Here is a 21,087-nt window from a genome sequence, read left to right as displayed (position 1 = left end):
TCTATCTATCTATCTATCTATCTATCTATCTATCTATCTATCTATCTATCTATCGATCCATATATATATATATATATATATATATATATATATATATATATATATATATATATATATATATATATATATATATATATATATATATATATATATATATATGAACATTTGCACACAGGTTGGCCCAGGAAGCTTTGAGTGTTTTTTATTCCTTTAAAAAATGAACTCACCATTGAAAATTTATATCTTATGTTGATATGGGTCGTATATATTAAAGTAGGGAAACTACACAAAAAAATCTGAATTTTCTGAGCGTGCAAATACTTTTTTATGGCACTGTAGCTTTATATAGTAATGATATTGTTTTGTGGAGTGAAACTAAATGACATGCTATCTTCATAAAGATACTGTGCATACTTTAACACCATCAGTCAATATTTTTCTCATTGCTCCTTACTTACAGTTAAGTGGTTGGACAAAAATTGCTGTCCTTTTCACGCTTTGATACTTTTCTAAGTACCTGATGGTTGCATAAGCTCACAAAACAATTAAACTAGGTGTGTCACCGTCTCGCAGTCATTGAGTATTACGTAGAACAGGGTTAGGCAAACAGGTTTTCAGCTAAACAAGTCAGGAAGTCAACTATCAGCACACGCAGCAGGGCTCATGTTTCCACTTTACCATTTCTGTGCTGACATTTAAATATGGTGTCAACATGAACGACATAAAATATATCCTTGCAAAATATCCTTGCTGGGAACCCACGTTGCAAGTTCATACACATTTTTATGACGAGAGGTGTTTGGAGAACTGTGTGAAGTGAGATTCATTTGATCATTTCCCGAATTTTTGAAACATTACAACTTGCATTAACTCAGAGTAATGGATGCCAAGGTACAATTAACCCAAAGTTAATACCTGCATGGATGCCACACTCATCTGCAATGCATAAGTGTAATGTGTGTTTAATGTGTGTTTAATGAGAATAAATGTGTTTTATGACAAGTTTCCAAGACAGAAAGTATTCTATACGCTACGAGGCTAACTGGCAGGTACAGTGATACTCTTTGTAACGTCACAGGTTTTTATCGAGTAGTGAAGTCTAGTACATGCCAATGGTAGAACACATCATTTGTACGAGCCAATGCGGTTGGGTGTGGGATTATTGTTGTTTGCGGTAAAAGTGAAATGCAATTTAAAAAGGAAACAAAGAGAACTTAATTTAGTGGTCACAGAGAAAGGGCGAGAGACAGTAACTAATTCCACCAGTTTATCCAGCTGAGGAACAATCATGGGCGTCATCCATCAGATAACCTCTTGTTATCCACAGGCAGTTGGGACACGACAGCACACCCCAAACAAGTATCGTTGTTGCTATCATCAACTGTAAACTGATTTGGCACAAAGAATTTCCTTAATGAAATAGTTCAGACAGAAAATATTTTAAGACACAAATTCAACATACATAACTAAACTATTTCTTTTTCAGGTTGTGGTCGGTCTACAGCAATTTGTTCATTGATTAGGTTGATGATTTAGCCGATTGTATTTTTTTTTCTTTCCATGGACAGCATTTTTGTTAAGTAATTTGTTTCGTAATGTAAATTTATATCATGAGGGTGTAAGTATCCTGCAGCTTCTCTTAGTTAAAGTGTCTTTTTTCTTTTGAAAGTTATAGACCTAATGGAAAATAATAAAGATAGATAAAATTAGCGACATGTGATTGAGAGGTTTTTAATATTCATAATTCAAGGGTGCAATTATTCTGAAATGCTGACTGATGCAATAAATACCTTCTGAGAAAATCATGAACAATGCATGTACATTTTAAAAACAGCCATCATAAAGTATGAACGAGTCTCTCATGTGAACCACAGATACGCGACTTGCTAGGCGAGGCGTGGAATGTTGATTTAATTTATTTTTCTTTTTTTTCTTTTGAATTCAATTTACATAAAATTTTTATGTCCTTGTGATCTACCTCAGCAGTTTGCTTATTTCATATTGACAAAAAATGAAAATTCAATTAACTAATTTTGAATATTCTGCTACACTAAGAAACTGTACTTTATTCCGTTATATTCTATAATTGTCAGCAATACATAACAGAAATGTCCACACTGTAAAAACATATTTAAAATTTACTTTAAAGGTCACCCTTTCTTTTTTAAATAAATTAGAAACATTTGCTCAATAACCCTCCTTGTAAAATTTACTTTGAATTTCTGACTGGAAAAAACTTCACTAGATTTTTTCAAGTAAATTTCACACCCCATTTTTTTTTTTTTTTACAGTTTTTGAAACATTACATGCATGACACCTTTTCATCTTTAACGAAACGATTAGTTCTTTCTGATCAATAGGAATTGAATGGATTTCATTTAGAATTTGAGAACCATCATGAAGAAATCATATCAAGGTTAAATTTCCATTCTACGGTTTTAGCTCAGACAGGGAGTGAGACAGGTTTAATTAAAAGTATGTGGGTGTCTCACATGCCTAAACCCGTACTCGGTGATCTGTGCCAGCCAGGGCAGCTGCTCGACTTCTGACACACCCATCAGGTCATGAAGTCATACCACACGTTGGCGTGGAGCACAGATAGCACTGTCTCGGTATCAACCCACCTGACGGACCGCCCCCCATGGCGCGCTATATAATCCATCGTCGAGCCCGGCAGTAGACCGTCTCCTCCTCGCCTGTCTTTGGCTTTGTCAAATTTCCGAGAAGAGTGCATCCCGAGCCCATAAATTAGTCAACATGTCAAACCGTATGGGAGTATCGGCAATGTCCCTCTCCTCTATGCCCGTGTCCGGCTCCCGGCGGGCTGCCAGCCTTTACTCTGGTTACAGTAGTAGAAGTGCGAAGATGTCCTACGGCACTGGGCTCAGTTCTGGCATGGACATGAGCTACTCTTTTGGCGGAATCATGGATGGCAACAGCTTCGATGTCGGCGGCAGCGAGAAGGCGACCATGCAGAATCTCAACGACCGCCTGGCCACTTATCTGGACAAGGTGCGATCGCTCGAGAGCGCCAACGCTCAATTGGAGCGTCAAATCCGCGAGTGGTACGACAAGCAGACTCCAACTTTGAGAGATTACTCCAAGTACGAGGCAATCATCGTTGACCTGCGCAGAAAGGTGAGAAGCTCTGCAAGGCAAACCCACGTTGTACCGGTATATTCGGTAAAGTAAAAGATGTATAGGACCATTTTGGTTTACAGTTATGCTTTTTTTGGGGGGGTTGCCATTTTAGATAAGTGATGCTGCTCAGATCAATGCCAGGTTGATGCTGCAGATCGACAATGCGCGACTGGCAGGAGAGGACTTCAGGATCAAGTGAGTGGATTAAATAACAACAATACTACTACTACTTATAATAATAATAACAACAACTCAAAATGACACGAGCCACTTGCATGAGCCTTAAATGACACTCACATTGATTCCAAATGGCTGCAAATAACTGTTGTGGTTGACACCATCAATTCTTAACTATGTAAAGTGAGTTTAAACTTTGAAGATAGAAGAACACATAGACAAGGTTTTTTTTTTTTTGCCACTACTCGTGAAATACACCTTGCTATTCTTATAAAGCAAATTGCAGGTCTTGGTCATTAGCTATTTCAGATGTGTTACATGAAGCTGTTGGGGGTCGAATTTAAGCAGGGATGCTGTTTTGTCACAAAGACGTTAAGGGTGGGAAAGCTGGTTAAACTGGTTTCAGTTCATCTTGTCTTGTTGGTAGTAATACTAAATCAGCTGATGCCCCGACATGAGCTGAGCGTCACTGTGTTTAATGACCAACAGGTTTGAGAACGAGCTGGCTGTGCGCATGTCAGTGGAGGCAGATATTGCCGGACTGCGCAAAGTCGTGGATGACCTGACAATGTCTCGCACCGACCTGGAGATGCAAGTGGAAGGCCTGAAGGAAGAACTGATCTACCTGAAGAAGAACCATGCCGAGGTCACACGTCTACTCGCAGAAGCACCTATGTGTCCATCCCCAAGTCTTAGTATTTCGGGATGGGCACATTTGGCACCGTTGATAATATACACTATATCGTTGTTTACAATGGAATTTTTTTTACAGGCAGTTTGAAGTGATCCGTTGATGTTATTACGGTCATATACTGTAGTTGCACAGAGATTATATGAGCGTGAGCTACCACAAGTCATATATTTACACTGCCGTCTTCCGGAGACACTTCCTAAACTAACAAGTCCTGAGGACTGTTTTGGGTGTCCACAAGTTATACACAAAGAGGACTTGGTATAGTAAGTTGCCGAGCCAGTCTATTCAGTCACAAGGTAGTGATCAATTTGTTTAACATGCACTGACATTTCATCTTCTTCTTGCAACTTGACAAACACCTGAAGCAAAAATTTGCACGTTTGCTCATGGACTGAAATAGCAAATGTGATGCAAAAAGTATCTTAGTTAAACATAATGAAGTTTTGAAGCAAACCCTCGGGCACATGAGAGATCGTCACTGACATGGACTGAAATAGCAAATGTGATGCAAAAAGTATCTTAGTTAAACATAATGAAGTTTTGAAGCAAACCCTCGGGCACCTGAGAGATAGTCACTGACTTTAGTGTCACCACTTCGACTAAAATGTAAACATTAACGTGGTATGATACAATCTTAAAAAAAATGTATTTACCTGCCTTTGTAGAACTTGTCTAATTTCTTCATCCAGGAATTAGCGGCCTTGCGAAGCCAAGTGAATACCTCCGCTGTGAATGTCGAAGTGGACGCCAGACCCCAGGAGGACATGTCCAAAACCATCGAGGAGATCAGAAGACAGTATGAGGCTATCACTGAGAAGAACCGCCGTGATATGGACAACTGGTACAAGGCCAAGGTCAGGAGAAAAACATTGAACCTTACAATGTAAAAGGCCAAAGGGTTTACAACAGCTTGAATAACTTTGCCCTTCATCCACATCTTGCAGTTTGACGAGTTGAACAAGCAAGTTGCAAACAGCACGGAGATCCTTCAGACCTCCCGCAGTGAAATTAGCGAGCTCCAGAGAACATTGCAAGCCCTGCAGATTGAACTCCAATCTCAGCTTAGCCTGGTAATGGGAGATCATATCAAATCAAGATAGAACCTCAAAGCACTTCCAAACTTCACATTCTTTTTGTTTTATCTCGACAGAAAGCTGCTGTGGAGAGTCAGTTGGCAGAAACAGAGTCTCGCTACTCGATGCAGATGAACCAGCTCCAGACGATGGTCAACAACCTGGAGAACGAGCTCAGCAAGATGAGAGTGGAAATCGAAAGACAAGGATCAGAATACCAGATCTTGCTCGACATCAAGTGCAGGCTGGAGATGGAGATCGCCGAATACAGAAGATTGCTGGATGGAGAAAATGTCAAGTAAGACACAGATGCTTACTAAGCTTTTCTTCTCGTAGCCCTTTCAAACAAAACAATCAACAACCCCAGAAACTAAACTGAAACACTTTCTCTTTTCCTTACTTGCAGGACCGTAAAAATCGTCCAGGAAGTCAAATGTAAGTGGATTACATCACTTTTATTTTTATTTTATTTGAGTGATCTGAATATATAAATGCAAATTAATTCTTATTCCAAATCTCTCTTCAGCTCAACCTGTTGTTACCCAGAGAAGGAGAATTGTGATTGAGGAGATAATTGATGGAAAAGTGGTGTCCCGCACAGAAGATGTGGACGTTGATGTCATCAAGAAGTAGAGAGACCGGATCCCAACCAACAGATCTATGTCAAGATTTAAAAACTCACGTCATACTTATTATTATTGGATTTTTTTGTGACCCAAATTTGGCGCGCCATATAAACATGACAAAAATTCACCAAAAAGTAAGAGTAACAAAGTGCAATTCCCGGCAGATTTGAAATTGAACAAACTTGTCAAATGCCCTTTCCGTCAAATGCCAATAAATGGTTTGTGTGACCATAAAATTGGGTCATTTCTTTATTATTTTAAGAAATTTTTGGTTGATTGTTACGTCGCACGGTATCTGATCAGAACACAAGGAGTGCAGTGCTACTCACAGCAAGAAGAAGCGTGCTGGTTGGCTAAGGTAAGATTTCAAGTCCACCCTGTTTGTGTGAATCCTCTCCACATACTCCAACCTTCCAACGCAGTCCGAAGGATGGTGCAGCAGATGAATTCAAGACCCGTAGCTGTGAATGTGGGACAACTGGTTGTCTATCTCCATATCACAACCCTGTGATTAGCTCAATCCAGCAATGTGTTGCTCAATCCAGAATGACAGATAGCAATCATACAATTTGTTTCCTCCTTGCTTAATATAAGAGGAGCATAATAATTTATAATGCACATATGCAAGAAATATAGTGGTATTTAAAACAACTAAAGGCAGTTCACAACAAAATAAAGGAATTAAATGTAACTTCCTAAAATTAATGCATTCAGTGCAAGGAAACAAATTTGGATATTTTTATTTTTTTTAAATATGCTGTAAAAGACCTCAAACATGGAAGCACGATGACTGGGAAAAGAAACAATCTCTTAACTGTTCACAATTCTGCTTTTACTTCTTTACTAATTTCCTTGTTTGTACGGAAAAAGTACAAGTACATTTTAATCAATGCATAGTTCTGGGTGCGATTTTTTGTTTGTAAGTCTTACTGAATTGCAGTGTTTCCATCTGCACGCTAGATGTCAATGTAGTCTAAAGTAAAACAAAATTAATTGCAGTTGAAACGATCCTCCAATTGAAGGTTTCAGATTAAATTGAAATTGAGACCATTACTTTCAACAGTATCTGGTGTACGGTTGAAACAATGTACAGTACAAGGTCTTGGTTTCATTTTTTGTTGAATAAAGAGTTGTAATATGTTATTTCTGCACCTGCCCCGCCAAACAATCCCGACAAATTAAATTTGATATTTGCTATGCCCAAATTTAATATACAAATGTGAATTATTACCCGGGTGGCCGTTTCTAAATATGGTTGGACTGTTTGCTGATAAAACAGATGTGCTCTTCATAAATATATTTTTTAAAAATCTCAGCGGGATACCTATATTGTAAGAAAACCTAATTTAAAAAAAATTAAGTTCCTGTTATATAAAATAATGAGCAGTTGCCGTGCTCTTTATTTTATGTGGGAAATGAGAACTGGGAGATTTTATAGTGCCATCGTGTGGCAACTTGTTACACCGCCTTGTGGTGTGTGAAAAAATAATGTGGGACACGCACGTTTTAGTCCTATTCTTTTCTTTCTCTTAATTTAACTTATTGCCTCAAAAGACCTGGCATAGGGTACAGCGCACCCATTAGCGTTGTGAGGATAAACAGTTCAGATAATGGATGGATGGTATCACCTGCCCCAAAATGAAATTGTTTTATTAATTAAATGGATTAAATTGTATTTCTAATTAATAAAAAAATACTTCCTCGTGTACTAACATAAAATATAATTTAAACCAATCTGTTTTGTGAGTAAAATATGGCGTTCATCTCACAGAATGTGCGTGATGTAATATAGCCCGTATTGGTCAGTGCAGATGATAGACCATAATTCTATCTCCTACTTAAAATCTGATGGCTTGCAGCAAAATTCTGCTCCGTTGGACTGATGTTCCTTTGTCACGACCTATGTGATGACAAAATAATGCACCACAGGAAGTAGACGTCATCGCAGCACAGTCACCTCCTTGGTGACGTCAACTTAAGTGACCGGGTGGCATAGCGACATCAGCAGAAGAACTTTGAGAGTTTAATAGCTACTTCAGGGATGTCCTCCCTCCAAAAACAACAAAAGTTGACATTGTTGAGAATGCGCTGTCCTTGGTGCTGAAATGTGTTCAGATGGGTTGGGAGAGAAGTTTACGAGCGTGCGTCTGAAGGAGTTGAATGTGAGAGTGGGACTGCACTTAACCCATACGCGTGGGTGTTAAGTTGTCACGTCAAAAGACTGCACCTATGGCGGTAAGGACCCCAGTTTCACATGAGTAAGCGCCCCCCCGCAAAAGGAGAGACAGACAGAAAAAGAGAGAGAGAAAGAAAGAGAGATCGAGGGCGAGAGAGGGAGCGAGAGAGACAGAGAGCGAGAGACTCCGCCTATACCACACTCATCTTGATGCTCCAGATGAGAAAAGACAGCGGGAACGAACCAAACGAGACCCAGCGTCTCCTCCTTGGCTTAACTCTACCATCGGCCTTAACCGCAGAAATGAGCTCTTGGTGAAGTGAAGGTGCTTCCGGACGGACTGGGGCCACCGACAAAGAGCACAACCGAGGATGCTCGCAACGATGAGCGGCTTGCACTATTCCCTCGGGCGGAGGGCATTGCCGCTATATCCGCGCAGCCTTTCTTGAGGTGTGGCTGAGCAAACGTCCGTAAGATCCGGTCAGCCGAAACGACACGACGAGGAAGAGGTGGAGGAGGTGGTGGTGGCGGTGGTGGTGGAGTGCTGGTGGAAAAGATGTCCGCCTCGGTGGGGCCACAAAGCGGCCCTCGCCCACCTACCGTGCCGCCAACTATGCCGGACCTTCCGGATTTGAGCCATCTCACCGAGGAGGAGCGGAAAATCATCATGGCAGTGATGGCTCGGCAAAAGGAGGAAGAGGACAAAGAACAAGCCATGTTAAAGTAAGAGCATCCATTTCATTGCAAGTTAATGCTATGCAAAGGATGGCCACATCCACTCGAGTTTACCAGTTACCAGTTAATGTTTGTGAATAACACCGCCCCGCCTTTTAATTCAGCCCCAGTGCTATAGCTGCTATATATATATATATATATATATATATATATATATATATATATATATATATATATATATATATATATATATATATATATATATATATATATATATATATATATATATATATATATATATATATATATATATATACACGTGTGTGTGTGTGTGTGTGTTTGTGTGCGTGTGTGTGACTATTACATAGTCGGTGTGTGCTGCATGCGCTAAATATAAAGTGCATCTGTGTTGAGGCATTGTAGCAACAGCTCAGAACAGTCACGTCGTTACATATACTATGTGATAGCATCACTGCCTGGATCAATACCTTAAAAAAAAACACAATCTCAGTGTCAATTTGACATGACCTGAAATAGGGTCAACCACTACTTTATTTCTATGGTGGCATTAGGTAGAAGAATAGGGTGTGACAGTAGCGGTGGTGCTGATGAATCATAGCATCATACATCCCACTCATTTATTTTTTATTTTTTTTTATCAATGGGGACTGCACCCCATGCTTCATGTTACAATTCCAGATTTGCCTCCAATCAGCACTTGTTATGTAGATTTCTAGTTGTAAGATGTGGAAGTTATTGGTTTTACAATCATGGCAATAACAATGACATAACTCATGAGAACACTACCCCCAAAAAAAACAAAAAACATACACAACATTTTTTTACAAACCCGCCAGAGAGGCTGTGTGCATGACCATTAGTGCTGCTCGCAGCGCAGAGGAGATGGGGTGTGGTTGGGGATATTAGCAGGCCTAAGTTGCCTGGACACGGCACAGATTAGAGATGAGATGTGAGAGCTTTGGAAATGCTGCCGGCATTGATGAAATGGACATTTGTCATCAACCTGTCACCTGAAGAAGGATTGTCAGGTGGCCTATAGTTCAGATTGATACTAGGCTATAAACTATAAACCAGAGAAGGAGTATGATGGGAAATTATATGGATCACAGAAGATGCTATCATTCACCATGTCGCGGACTATCTGTTCAAGTGTTTGATGTTAAAATGATTTTTCATCAGGCTCGTCGTCTTACTTCCCTGCTCGACAAACATTTACTGCACTGTGTTTGATAGCAGAACTCGCTAACACTAGTCTCCATCTGTACAGGCGTAACACCTGAAGGACCTAATCAAGAGTGATGCCATTGCAAGCGTACATCATCCCGGCACTCTGGGTTGCTTCAATTCTAATGGCTGTTTTCATTTCCTGGCTGCAGCCTTAAAGGCAGAAAGCTGCTTTAAGCCCCTTGAGAGGAAGTTATGTATTTAATGTTCCATGAAGCAAAGCTCAGGTTCAGTCAGTAATGGCTTCGTCATCAGGGAAATCATTGATGAAATCAGCCATCGAAAGATTTATGATTTACCCCAAAATAAGTCTGTTATTTGCAGTTTTAGCAGTCAAAAAAATCCAAACTTAAAAGTTGAATGACACGCAATGTGAGTCACGTTGCAGATGCCCAACTTAAGGAAAATACTTGTGCATGCGTGGTGTGTCTCTTCTCATTATCACAAAACACTTGGCAGTGTACATTGCATTCTTTTATAAATGTTGCCTTTTAGCTCATTTCGGCACATTGTAGTGAGCAGCTGAGTTGTGCAGCTTTTCCATGCCATAGCAAAGTGTTTGATGGGGCTTTAGCTGGAATGTGGGAATTTCTGGGAAAGAACCACTTGATCATTCTCTCCCAGACATGCTCTTTTCCCAACATATTATTGAGCCAAGGCAACATAATTTACATTTGAATAAACTAACAACACCAAACAAAAATGGAAGAAAAAGTAAACAATTATGATCTCCATACATTATAGGCATTGATACACAAATAAATATTTCAAATTTGTAGAACACTATTTCAATAAAATTAAGTGGAAATGGGTTATTTTCCATAGCATACCTGATGATACGTTTTTCACGTGTTTCATGTTCATGGCTTTAAATGTGGAAGATGTGTTGTGTTAACAAAATATAATGTCAAAAAGTTTGAAGACGTTGTGGCAGAGATTGCCAACAGAAAATACTGTACTTAAAGTTGATCACTCTTAAGATACAGTATGGCGAGAATGGAAAATACATTTCAGAATATGGTAGCACACTGTGAATAAGAGACAATATCATGCTTTGGTGTATATGATTACGGTGTAAGACCTTTGAGAGGCTTTTTTTTTTTTAATCAATGCATGCCAAATACATGTTGTCTTTTCATTCATATCAAAGTCAAAAGTCAAAGTCTGCTTTATTGTCAATTTCTTCACATGTTAAGACATACAAAGAGATCGAAATTACGTTTCCCACCGTCCCACGGTGACTAGACACACTACACAAGACATACAGCAAATAGCACAAAGAGTAAAAACGAATAGACAAGAGCGATGAATAAGTAATAAGCAAATAACCCAATAAATAAACAATAAATAAATAAATAGACAAATAAGAGGAGAAAAATGGAACAAGCGTGAATACAGCAGACAGCCAGAATATAGCGTAAAAGAACAGGACGTTATGCAGCCGAGGGTGGAGGGGGGAGAGAGTTCAGGATCCTGACAGCTTGGAGTATGAAACTGTTGGTGATATTGCTTTTTAGATATTATTTTTTGTATTTGATCACTAAAAATTTAGCATGATAGTATACTTAAAAAAATGGACTTAGACGACAGTTTGTTCCATGGTGCTTTACAAATTTTAATTTGGTTTTGAAAACATCACTTCTCATTCAATCATGTAGTGTGCTATAGCCTATCCCAGCTTCCCCCGGCCGCTTTCTTCTGGCTACACAAATACACACATGCACAAGCGTCTAGCATCAAGTAGAATTATCTGTGTAGCACCAAACTTCATAGTTGTACTCAATATCTTTAAAAGTAGATGTACTGTATTACAAATTTGAGCAAAATCCATCAAGTAGTTCATGAGAAATAGTGTTACCAGCAGAAGTGGGCATTCTGTCTCAGAGACGGAACGCTCTGTCGACTGAGGAGTGACGGAAGTGGGTCTGCCAAAGATGGGGGCTTCCTTTTCCGTGCTGTCTTGAGTGTGTAAGCCATACGTTCTGAGTGAATGTGAATGTTAAAAAAAATAAAAAATTCTTCATGCAAAGGTGGCAAAAGGACACGTGAACAAGTGAATTAATGTGATGCTACCCACTTTAAATGGGCATTTTCATGACAAATAAATTCAAAATCGATTTCAGCATGGCCAAATAATTGAATGTGTAAAGTTTATTTTAAGCGATATGTTGGAAAATATTGAAGTGATACTTTTATGCTGTTTTAAGGTCCTTTTTTTCTTTTTCACCAGATTTTCAATAGGCAATAAGAAGGGTTCACCAAAAAGGCAATTTCCACAACACACTTTCTGGAACACTTTACCTGTCATTCAAAATTTTAGCTACCTTGTGTTCAGGTTAAAGTGGCTTTTCCAACCAGACTTTGGATTTTGACAGATTTTCATTTTGAGGAAATGTTATCACGTTGCTAATCTAAATATAATTGGACCATATGTCATATATGATGACATTAAAAACAATAAACTTAACATTATTTATGCACCTCACGTGTTCACAGATCTCATCAAGATTTTGGTCATATTCCAAATTGTATACTATTTGCAACAATTGTAGTTTATGGCACTTTAATTCCTGCTTGACACTATTTTTGTTCACAGTTAAAAGCATCCATAGACATCAGACATTTAAAACTTTGCTCTTAACATTCGGTCCAAGTTTGTAAGAAGATCTTCGATCACTTTGTCATGATTTGTCTAAGTTGAATGACTCCAATGTTGTTGGTGAGTCATGCGTGATGTTTTGCTCAATACTGGTAATTTGAGCTTTGAGTTTTCTAAAGCAAGCTCTCCTCCGAACAAGTTGCTCATCAATGATTTATGGTGACAAACAGGAAAAAAAAGATAACGTAGAGTCGTAGACAAGATTGTTGCAGCTCCACACACAGCTGATACAAAAATGATTTGAACTGCAATGAAGCTAAGGTAACGAACGCACCAACCCATTTCAACGTTTAAAAGATTACAGCGTATACTAAAAGGTCACCATAGTAATCGATAAGGTTTAGTCTATTATCACATTTTTAGCATAATCTTTGGCAAATAATTTTCAGGTGTTTTGTTAATAGGCAGCACATAATCAGCGCAATTGCCTCACAGTCAAAGGTTCTGATTTTAAATTTGGTCTCAGATCGGTCTGTAGCATTTGCATGTTCTCCTACATTGCTAACAGTTTAGGTTGTTGGGCTGTATGCAAGATTTCAGCCATATTAAACATTGTCGTTTATTCTTGTGAATAAGTAAGTGTAGCTCAAAAAAATAACACCGCTGTAATTGGCTAACAACCAGAGTTCGATAAGTCAGCTGGGATAGGCGACAGCTCACCCACAACATGAATGACCCTAGGCGCGATAGAAAATAATTTTGTTTATTTTTTTGTTAATTTTTTGTTAATTTTGTTAATTTTTGTTTTGTTTGTTGTTTTCATTTATTATATATACTACTGATACACATGATCTCCTGCCAGGCTGTTTGCAGTATAATTTGTAGCTCCCTTCCATCCACTCAATAATGTCCCATCAGCATTACCTGAGACTTGAACAGCTGGTGGTGATAAATGTATACTGATACAAGACTTTATCTGTATTGACTTAAACTCCTGACATGGCAAGTTATTTTAGGGATAGAAGCTTGCTGTGGTCTGGCCTTGAAAACTGTGCATCTGGAATTTTTCCAATAGTTCTGAGGTATACCAGACACTTTTTTTGCCCATGTATAATATTATACTCAGTACGTGAGATATTTCCAATTAGATTAACTAATACCATACATACATTCTATTTCAGGCTGTTTTCTCGTAAATGTGCTGTCAACCTAACATTGCAAGCGTCCATTCACCTCCACCTGAGAGTTTTCAGTGTAAATGTAATATAGGATTAATGTGGAAAATAATTCTCCATGTCAGACTGCATACGTAATTGATCACATTTTAGAAGTAACTTGCCCAACATCTATTATCCATCCCCATAAACAATGCTTTATTTTTAGTAATTCAATTAAATCTTTAATTTTCAGTCTATGGAAGGTAAAACAAGCGTTTAAGGCAGGGAGCCATGGCCGACGTGTCAGCAGTTCTTGATGATTTATAATATTTTATGCTAACGTTTGTTTTTTGGCATATTCACAGATTTTTTTAAAGTTACTGGTAACATTTTCTTTGTTGACTTCAATGCTCACGGTCATATGGAAAAAAACAGCAATCATTTAAAAAAAAAAAATCCTATATTGATTCTAGGCAGCACAGTGGGGGCACGGAGGAGGTACTGCTTCGCACGTCCGCCTCACAGTTCAGAGGTTGCGGGGTTAGATTCTGGCTCCAGCCTTCCTGCGTGAAGTCTCCCTGTGCATGCGTGGATTTCTTCTGGGTGCTCCAGTTTACCACCACATTCTATAAACATGTCTGGTAGGCTGATTGAGCACTCCAAATTGTACGCACACTTATGGAAGTGTGCGTATGAATGCGAATGGTTGTCCATTTATGTGTGCCCTGCAATTGGCTGGCAACCAGTTCACGGTGTCCTCCGCCTACTTCCCTAAGATTGCTTGGATAGGCTCCAGCTTGCCCGTGACTCTCGTGAGTTCAGGTAATGGATGGATGGATACATTGATTTCTAGAAATATATAAGTGTAAAAAGTGTGATCACCCCGATCACCCATTTATGTCACAAACTTTTAAAATGAAGTAAAACAATTTCTCAAGCAGATCCAAGTATGTCAAAGTCTCGGAGAAAAATGTTAATACTGAATTATGAATCAAGTTGTAAAAATAGCACACTTGGAAATGTGTTGTGAAATATTTAAATATTGAGTTCACTGTATGCATGTTGCACTCAATCTTTTTTTTTTTATGTTAACCTGTTTTGTACAATGTACCTGTAAATGCAGTGTGTACCGTAATTTTCGGACTATAAGTCACGTTTTTTGTCAGGGGGGGGGCGACTTATACTCAGGAGTGACTTATATGTGATTTTTTTCACAAATTTTCAAAATTCAAAAATCCGCGATGTAGTGAAACCGCGATAAACGAACCGAGATGTAGCAAGGGATTACTGTCATTTGAACTGCAAGTGACGTCACCCGTGCCGCGCGGCGGTTGTTTACATAAAGGACAAAGGATTCGATCATGGGATGACGAAGATGACGAAGGGCCCCACGTACTACCGGCATCATGAGCGGCTTTGTTTGTAAGTGACACGGAGGACGAAAAGTTTGAAGAATTTAATGATTTGGAGTGACACAGAAGGTTTGAAAAACTATCATGGCTTTTACGCACGCCCGGTCCTTCTCGATGGGAGCTCTCTTTCACCTCCGTGGATGGAAGTCGGGGGCCGGCGCTCGGCCGGGTGGCTGTCCGGGGACGGTGGATGGGGCTCGGACATGGCTTTTACGCACGCCCGGTCATACTCTACGGAGCTCTCTTCCACCTCCGTGGCTGGAAGTTCAGTAGGTAAGGCTCGTTGAACTCTTGTTTTGTTAAATAAAGAGCCGTTTACCAAACCCACGTCTTTGCTTGTACTTTGTTAATGCTACAATAGAGTTATATACTAGATCTGTGGAATAACGAGGACGAGGAATTTGATCGATGGATTTAATGATTTGGAGTGACACAGATGGTTTGATAATATTGTGGTAATATTCCTGGTACTTTGTTAACGCTACAACATAGTTATATACTAGATCTCTGCAGCGCACGCGCGGCGTTGTTGACATAAAGAACGAGGAATTTGATCAATTGATTTAATGATTTGGAGTGACACAGATGTTTTGATAATATTGTTGTAATATGATAGTTATTTGAAATATACTTTATATATCATTATATGGGTACTCCCGAAGCACCCTCCACAGAACCTCCCGAAAGACACGGTCGAACGCCTTTTCCAAGTCCACAAAACACATGTGGACTGATTGGCCGAACTCCCATGCACCCTCGAGGATCCTGCCGAGGGTGAAGAGCTGGTCCACTGTTCCACGGCCAGGACGAAAGCCACACTGCTCCTCCTGAATCCGAGGCTCGACCTCCCGACGGATCCTCCTCTCCAGCACCCCTGAATAGACCTTACCAGGGAGGCTGAGGAGTGTGATTCCCCTGTAATTGGAACACACCCTCCGGTCCCCCTTCTTAAAGAGGGGAACCACCACCCCAGTCTACCAATCCAGAGGCACCCTCCCCGATGTCCACTCAATGCTGTAGAGGCGTGTCAGCCATGACAGCCCCACAACATGTAGGCGTGTCGGTGGAGTTGAGGTCTTCGAAGTATTCCCCCTACCGACTCATGACGTTCCGAGTCGAGGTCAGCAGCACACCATCTCCACTGTAAACAGTGTTGACCATGCACTGCTTCCCCCTCCTGAGATGCCGGATGGTGGACCAGAATTTCCTCGAAGCCGTCCGGAAGTCATTCTCCATGGCCTCGCCAAACTCCTCCCACGCCCGGGTTTTTGCCTCAGCAATCGCCGAAGCCGCGTTCCGCTTGGCCATCCGGTACCCTAACCCTGGTGCCAAGTGCACACATGGACACCCTTATGACATGGTGTTCATTATAGAAAATCCGTGTCGAGCACAGAAGTCCAACAATAGAACACCGCAAGGGTTCAGGTCGGGGGGGCCGTTCCTCCCGATCACGCCCTTCCAGGTCTCACTGTCATTGCCCAAGTGAGCATTAAAGTCACCCAGTAGAATGATGGAGTCCCCAGAAGGAGCACTCTCCAGCACTTCCTCCAGGAACTTTAAAAAGGGTGGGTACTCTGAGCTGCCGTTCGGTGCATAGACACAAACAACAGTCAGGACCTGTCCCCCCACCCAAAGGCGGAGGGAGGCTACCCTCTCGCTCACCGGGGTGAACCCCAATGTGCAGGCGCCCAGCCGGGGGGCAATAAGAATGCCAACACCTGCTCCAGAGTGGAAGAGAGTCCAGCCCCTCTCGAGAGGGCTTGTACCAGAGCCCAAACTATGTGTGGAGGCAAGTCCGACTATGTCTAGTCGGAACTTTTCTGCCTCACAGACCAGCTCGGGCTCCTTTCCAGCCAGAGAGGTGACATTCCATGTCCCTAGAGCCAGCCTCTGCAGCCGGGGATCGGACCGCCAAGGTCCCCGCCTTTGGCCGCCGCCCAGCTCACTTTGCACCCGACCCCTTTGGCCCCTCCTACAGGTGGTGAGCCCATGGGAAGGGGGACCCACATTTTCTTTTCGGGCTATGCCCGGCCGGACCCCATGGGCGAAGGCCTGGCCACCAGGCGCTCGCCTTCGAGCCCCACCTCCAGCCCTGGCTTCAGAGAGGGGCCCCGGTGACCCGCGTCCGGGCGAGGGAAAACTGAGTCCATTTTTGTTTCTCATCATAAGGGGCTTTGGTGACCCGTGCTTTGTCTGGCCCCTCACCTAGGACCCTCTTGCCATGGGTGACCCTACCAGGGGCATGAAGCCCCAGACAACATGGCTCCTAGGATCATAGGGGCACGCAAACCCCTCCACCACGATAAGGTGACAACTCACGGAGAGGTGAATAAATGTCAATAATACGAAATACAGTACTTATATTGTGATACACCTTTCACTTGTATAGCCCAGGCTTAAGTGATATCAAATTGATGTCACTGTAAAATGTTTGTGTCTTTCTTTCTTTCTTTGACAGTAAAGTCGATTTGGCTCGCCTTTGCGTCTACCCTCCTCCCCTAGTCATTGCACTGCTTTTCCAACCTAACAAATGGAACTTGTAATAATTGAAATGTTAAAGTACTGCATAATGTGCTTTCCATTCCAATTGTTTTTAAAAGTTTCAGATAGGTCAATGAATTTGGAATAATCTTTGAATTCAAAATCACTTCTTCTATGATGGCCTACTCGTGCTATAAAATAGCAACAACACTAGCATCTTGATTTATTTTTTGATTGATTGGCAATTTTATTTATCTGAATATTCAAATGTACAAATAATGTCTGGCTTCCTGTTTGTTCTCACACGTAAACTCCTTGCATAAAACCAAAATGAAATTGAGGAAGCAAAATAAACTCAGAGAGAAAAAGTAAAAAAAGACATTTGAAAAGGAGTGAGAGGAAGCATAGCATATTTGGCTACTTATAGTGTTACCCATCGCTACCCCGGACCATTCACGGAATGAGCTGGGAGGAGTGAAAGAAAGATAGTCTAGTCGATCCACCCATTGAAATTTAATGCCAGTGACATCTGGAGGCATTAAATTGCTCTGCTCACTCTTTCTCTCTGAAAAATGATTATTAATGTGATCAGATCATCTACAACATTCAGTCGACATACACAGTTATCTTAAACTAATTATATGTTTTCATTTTTATTGTACATTCATAGTAAATATTCCCACTAAGTGTGATAAAAGTACGTATTCCAAAGCCCGTGGGCCACAATGGGCCCACCAGCAATTATGTCTGGCCTACCAAATACCATTGATGGAAAAAAACTGATAATTAGTAATATCACGTTCTGCTTAAAATGTAATTTTGTTCATCACGCCACTTCTGTGTTTCGTATTATGCGGCCTGTATTCACTATATAGGGACTTGATTGGCTGCGTAACCTTATGTGATGTGACCACATCAGAAAAAATACATTGATGAAGGACAGACTGGCCCACAATGCATTACTTCCGTAAGCTCTGTAAAAACAAAAGCTAGCCATCCATGCTCACAAACATAAGGAACACACATTTATCTTTCAATTAAGAAAACACAGAGAGCAAATGTGAAGTGTAGGACACATTGATTAAAGTGTACCTGTGGAGGTCCCACATTGAAGTCTTGCTGGGGAAAGTGAGCACTAATGTAAAGTTTGGTCAATATCTGGTTTCCCTTTTTTTGTGTCTGGTCTTGTATTTGCCAAAAAAAATCCCCCTCTCTGCCTTTAATAAATGGCATCATGTTGGAACGGGCGACGTTACTACCAATCATTGAGTGAATAGCCAAATTGATTGTCTATGGATGAAAATCTTTTTTTTTTCATTTGGTGACTTTAATATTTTCACTAGGTGACTTTAATAAGATGCCATGTGTGAGAAAAAGTCCATTGTACGCCAGGCAGGCCACAGAGCAAGCTAAATTCACACAGCCCAGGGAGTAGACAGCACCACTTACTATTGTCATTCTCCCAATTTTGCAGCGTCAATTTCTGAAGAAAGATTCGTCAATCTGTCATTGAAAAGAAAAAAAAGAACACTGCCTACAAGCTCAAAGCTCGTAGGCGCAGTAGGCAGCCAAAGCCCTATTTTGTCCATATGCGACCTGTATCGGATTTTTTAAGACAGTCTCAATGGCTCGATTCCTTTTTTTTTTTTTTATCTGACCATGGCCACTTTCATATGTGGTTCTAGATTAGATACATATCAGATTTATTGCAATGTGACCGCAGTCTGAACACCCAGGTCGGAGCAATCGCGGGTGGCCAGACAGACTGCTTGGGAGGGAGCGTGACTGTTGACTATTTTGGCTGTCTGTGAATCTGCAAAGTTGTTTTGAATAACAGTAATGATCTTATTATTGACTTTAATTTATATCTGACTTGGACCTCATCATGTGCTTTTTCTTGGGTGGCAATGGGGTGACGTCCTCTTTAGTGACGTAACCATGAAATGCGATCGAAAAGCCTCACCTCATTTCCCCTAAATACTGTATTCCCACCTCTTCCCGAATTGCTCCTCTGAGATAATAAAAAGATAAGCCCAAGGAGCCTGCTCGTTAGACCATATTTGCTTTCACAAATGTACTACGATGCAAGTGACGCAGCAGAATAATAATGTGAACGCTTACACAAAAAAATAATATGATTGCTCCCCAAAAAATCCAAATTGAGTATTATGACCTCCGGAAAGGGATTGATTGGCCATTAAGGCTTTGATCAGCAATCACTGTTTGGTGGTCAATGAATCGGAGCAGCCCTGCAATGGAGTATTAGGTATCGCCAAGATATTGTATGCTTTTATTTGTCTTATTTAACTTACCGTAATTTTCGGACTATAAGTCGCTCCGGAGTATAAGTCGCACCAGCCATAAAATGCACAATAAAGTGAAAAAAACATATATAAGTCGCTCTTTTGGGGCAAATTTTTTTGTCAAAATCCAACACCAAAAACAGACATGAACCAGCAACAACAGGCTAATCGATACTTGATTTTTTAACCAATTTAAAATAAAAAGCAAATTAACTGATTAAATAGCAAATAAAACACTTGATATCAAATTGAATAAATAAATTATGAAAAATATAATTGAAAAAATCTCGTGAAATTCATTTTCAACTAATGTAGCCAATTTTTTGTCAATTTTAATGTTGAGTAAATAAATACATAAATAAATAAATGAATAAATGCTTATTTGCAGAAGACGCTACCCCAAAGCAGAATTGTTGATAACGTTAACATTCATTAAATGTTCATGCAATACAAACTAGCAAACATATGCCCTGTCGCAGTGTATGTATTACAGTTGAGAAACCTATTTAGGAGTACAGTCATCCCTCCTACTTCGCGGCTTCAACTATCGCGGCTTCGCTGTATCGCGGGTTTTCAAAAATAAATTAATGATTTTATCGCAGAAATTTCATCATTTCACGAGGTTTCGCGGCCACTTGAGTTTCTTCATTTTCCTTTAATAATGATAGCTTATGTTTAAAAGTCGTTTTCTTGTTTTGAAATGAATAAATTAAAGAGTCAGTACAGTATACTTTATCGTCACATGTGACTTCAGGGCGTTCTCTCTGTTGTATATTTAGATGTTGTATATTTTGGACTAACTCATGTTCCGTAGTGGGAAAACCCCGGATGTGGGAGGGGGAGCTTCGGGGACGTTCAGTGTTGTGATGTACGGCCAGTGAACTGACTGTGATGAAAGGAATAAAGCAGTATCCATCACGTCGTTGTCCGAACCATGCTTGCTACATCAGAACCTGGAAAATAGTAAAGATATAACACTCTCCACCGGCGGTGGCCTTCATCTGGACATAGCAATACACTGTTAGTCTCGTCGCTAAGGCATGAATGCGGAGCGCACAGTCCATTGATATGAAAGTCCCCTAGCAGCGAGCTGGTTGATGTCAGCGATAAAAATAGAATATCTTCCAAGAATAGCTCAAAAAAATCTAGTTTCTATTTCGCGGAAATTCCCATTTCGCGGGTGGGTCTGGAACGTAACCCCCGCGAAGTAGGAGGGATTACTGTATTTGATCTTTTTGGCAAGGTTATTGCCATAGTCCATTCAAGTCTTACTTGCATGGTTGTGACTTGAGTGTGATGCAGAGGGTCATAGTTAGCACGTTAAAGAC

The 21,087-nt window shown here is 40.4% G+C and overlaps 2 protein-coding genes across 21 annotated transcripts in view; both read left to right on the top strand.

The window, feature by feature from the left end:
- Positions 1–2,680: 2,680 nt before the first annotated feature.
- Positions 2,681–5,947, top strand: krt97 (keratin 97). The gene is made up of 8 exons (XM_085912428.1): positions 2,681–3,138; positions 3,254–3,336; positions 3,808–3,964; positions 4,702–4,866; positions 4,957–5,082; positions 5,163–5,383; positions 5,492–5,520; positions 5,612–5,947. Exons 1-8 carry the CDS (start codon positions 2,758–2,760, stop codon positions 5,716–5,718), a joined length of 1,269 nt encoding a protein of 422 aa, XP_085768554.1. The 5' UTR covers positions 2,681–2,757; the 3' UTR covers positions 5,719–5,947.
- Positions 5,948–7,739: 1,792 nt separating this feature from the next.
- Positions 7,740–21,087, top strand: part of rims1b (regulating synaptic membrane exocytosis 1b) — an 81,847-nt gene continuing 68,499 nt past the window's right edge. For 18 of the 20 annotated variants that reach the window (XR_015066089.1, XM_085912412.1, XM_085912411.1 and 15 more), the window contains exon 1: positions 7,740–8,610. Coding sequence is in view for 19 of the 20 variants with exons in the window: in XM_085912412.1 (XP_085768538.1) it covers positions 8,444–8,610 (167 nt within the window). In the remaining variant the exon portion in view is untranslated. Of the gene's footprint in view, positions 8,611–12,610; positions 12,728–15,111; positions 15,249–21,087 lie in introns of those variants that run through there. The other 2 variants (XM_085912416.1, XM_085912426.1) reach the window with 2 other exon arrangements.

The sequence above is a fragment of the Syngnathus leptorhynchus genome, chromosome 5 (genome assembly GCF_054491065.1).
Source record: "Syngnathus leptorhynchus isolate UIUO chromosome 5, UIUO_Slep, whole genome shotgun sequence".
Classification (NCBI taxonomy): domain Eukaryota; kingdom Metazoa; phylum Chordata; class Actinopteri; order Syngnathiformes; family Syngnathidae; genus Syngnathus; species Syngnathus leptorhynchus.
This window is presented reverse-complemented; position numbering and strand designations above follow the sequence as displayed.

Excerpts from the sequence above, each read along its gene's own strand:
- krt97 (XM_085912428.1), top strand. The coding sequence starts at position 2,758 with ATGTCAAACCGTATGGGAGTATCGGCAATGTCCCTCTCCTCTATGCCC. Across the intron at positions 5,384-5,491 it reads CTGGATGGAGAAAATGTCAA|GACCGTAAAAATCGTCCAGG; the intron begins GTAAGACACAGA and ends CCTTACTTGCAG. Across the intron at positions 5,521-5,611 it reads AATCGTCCAGGAAGTCAAAT|CTCAACCTGTTGTTACCCAG; the intron begins GTAAGTGGATTA and ends ATCTCTCTTCAG.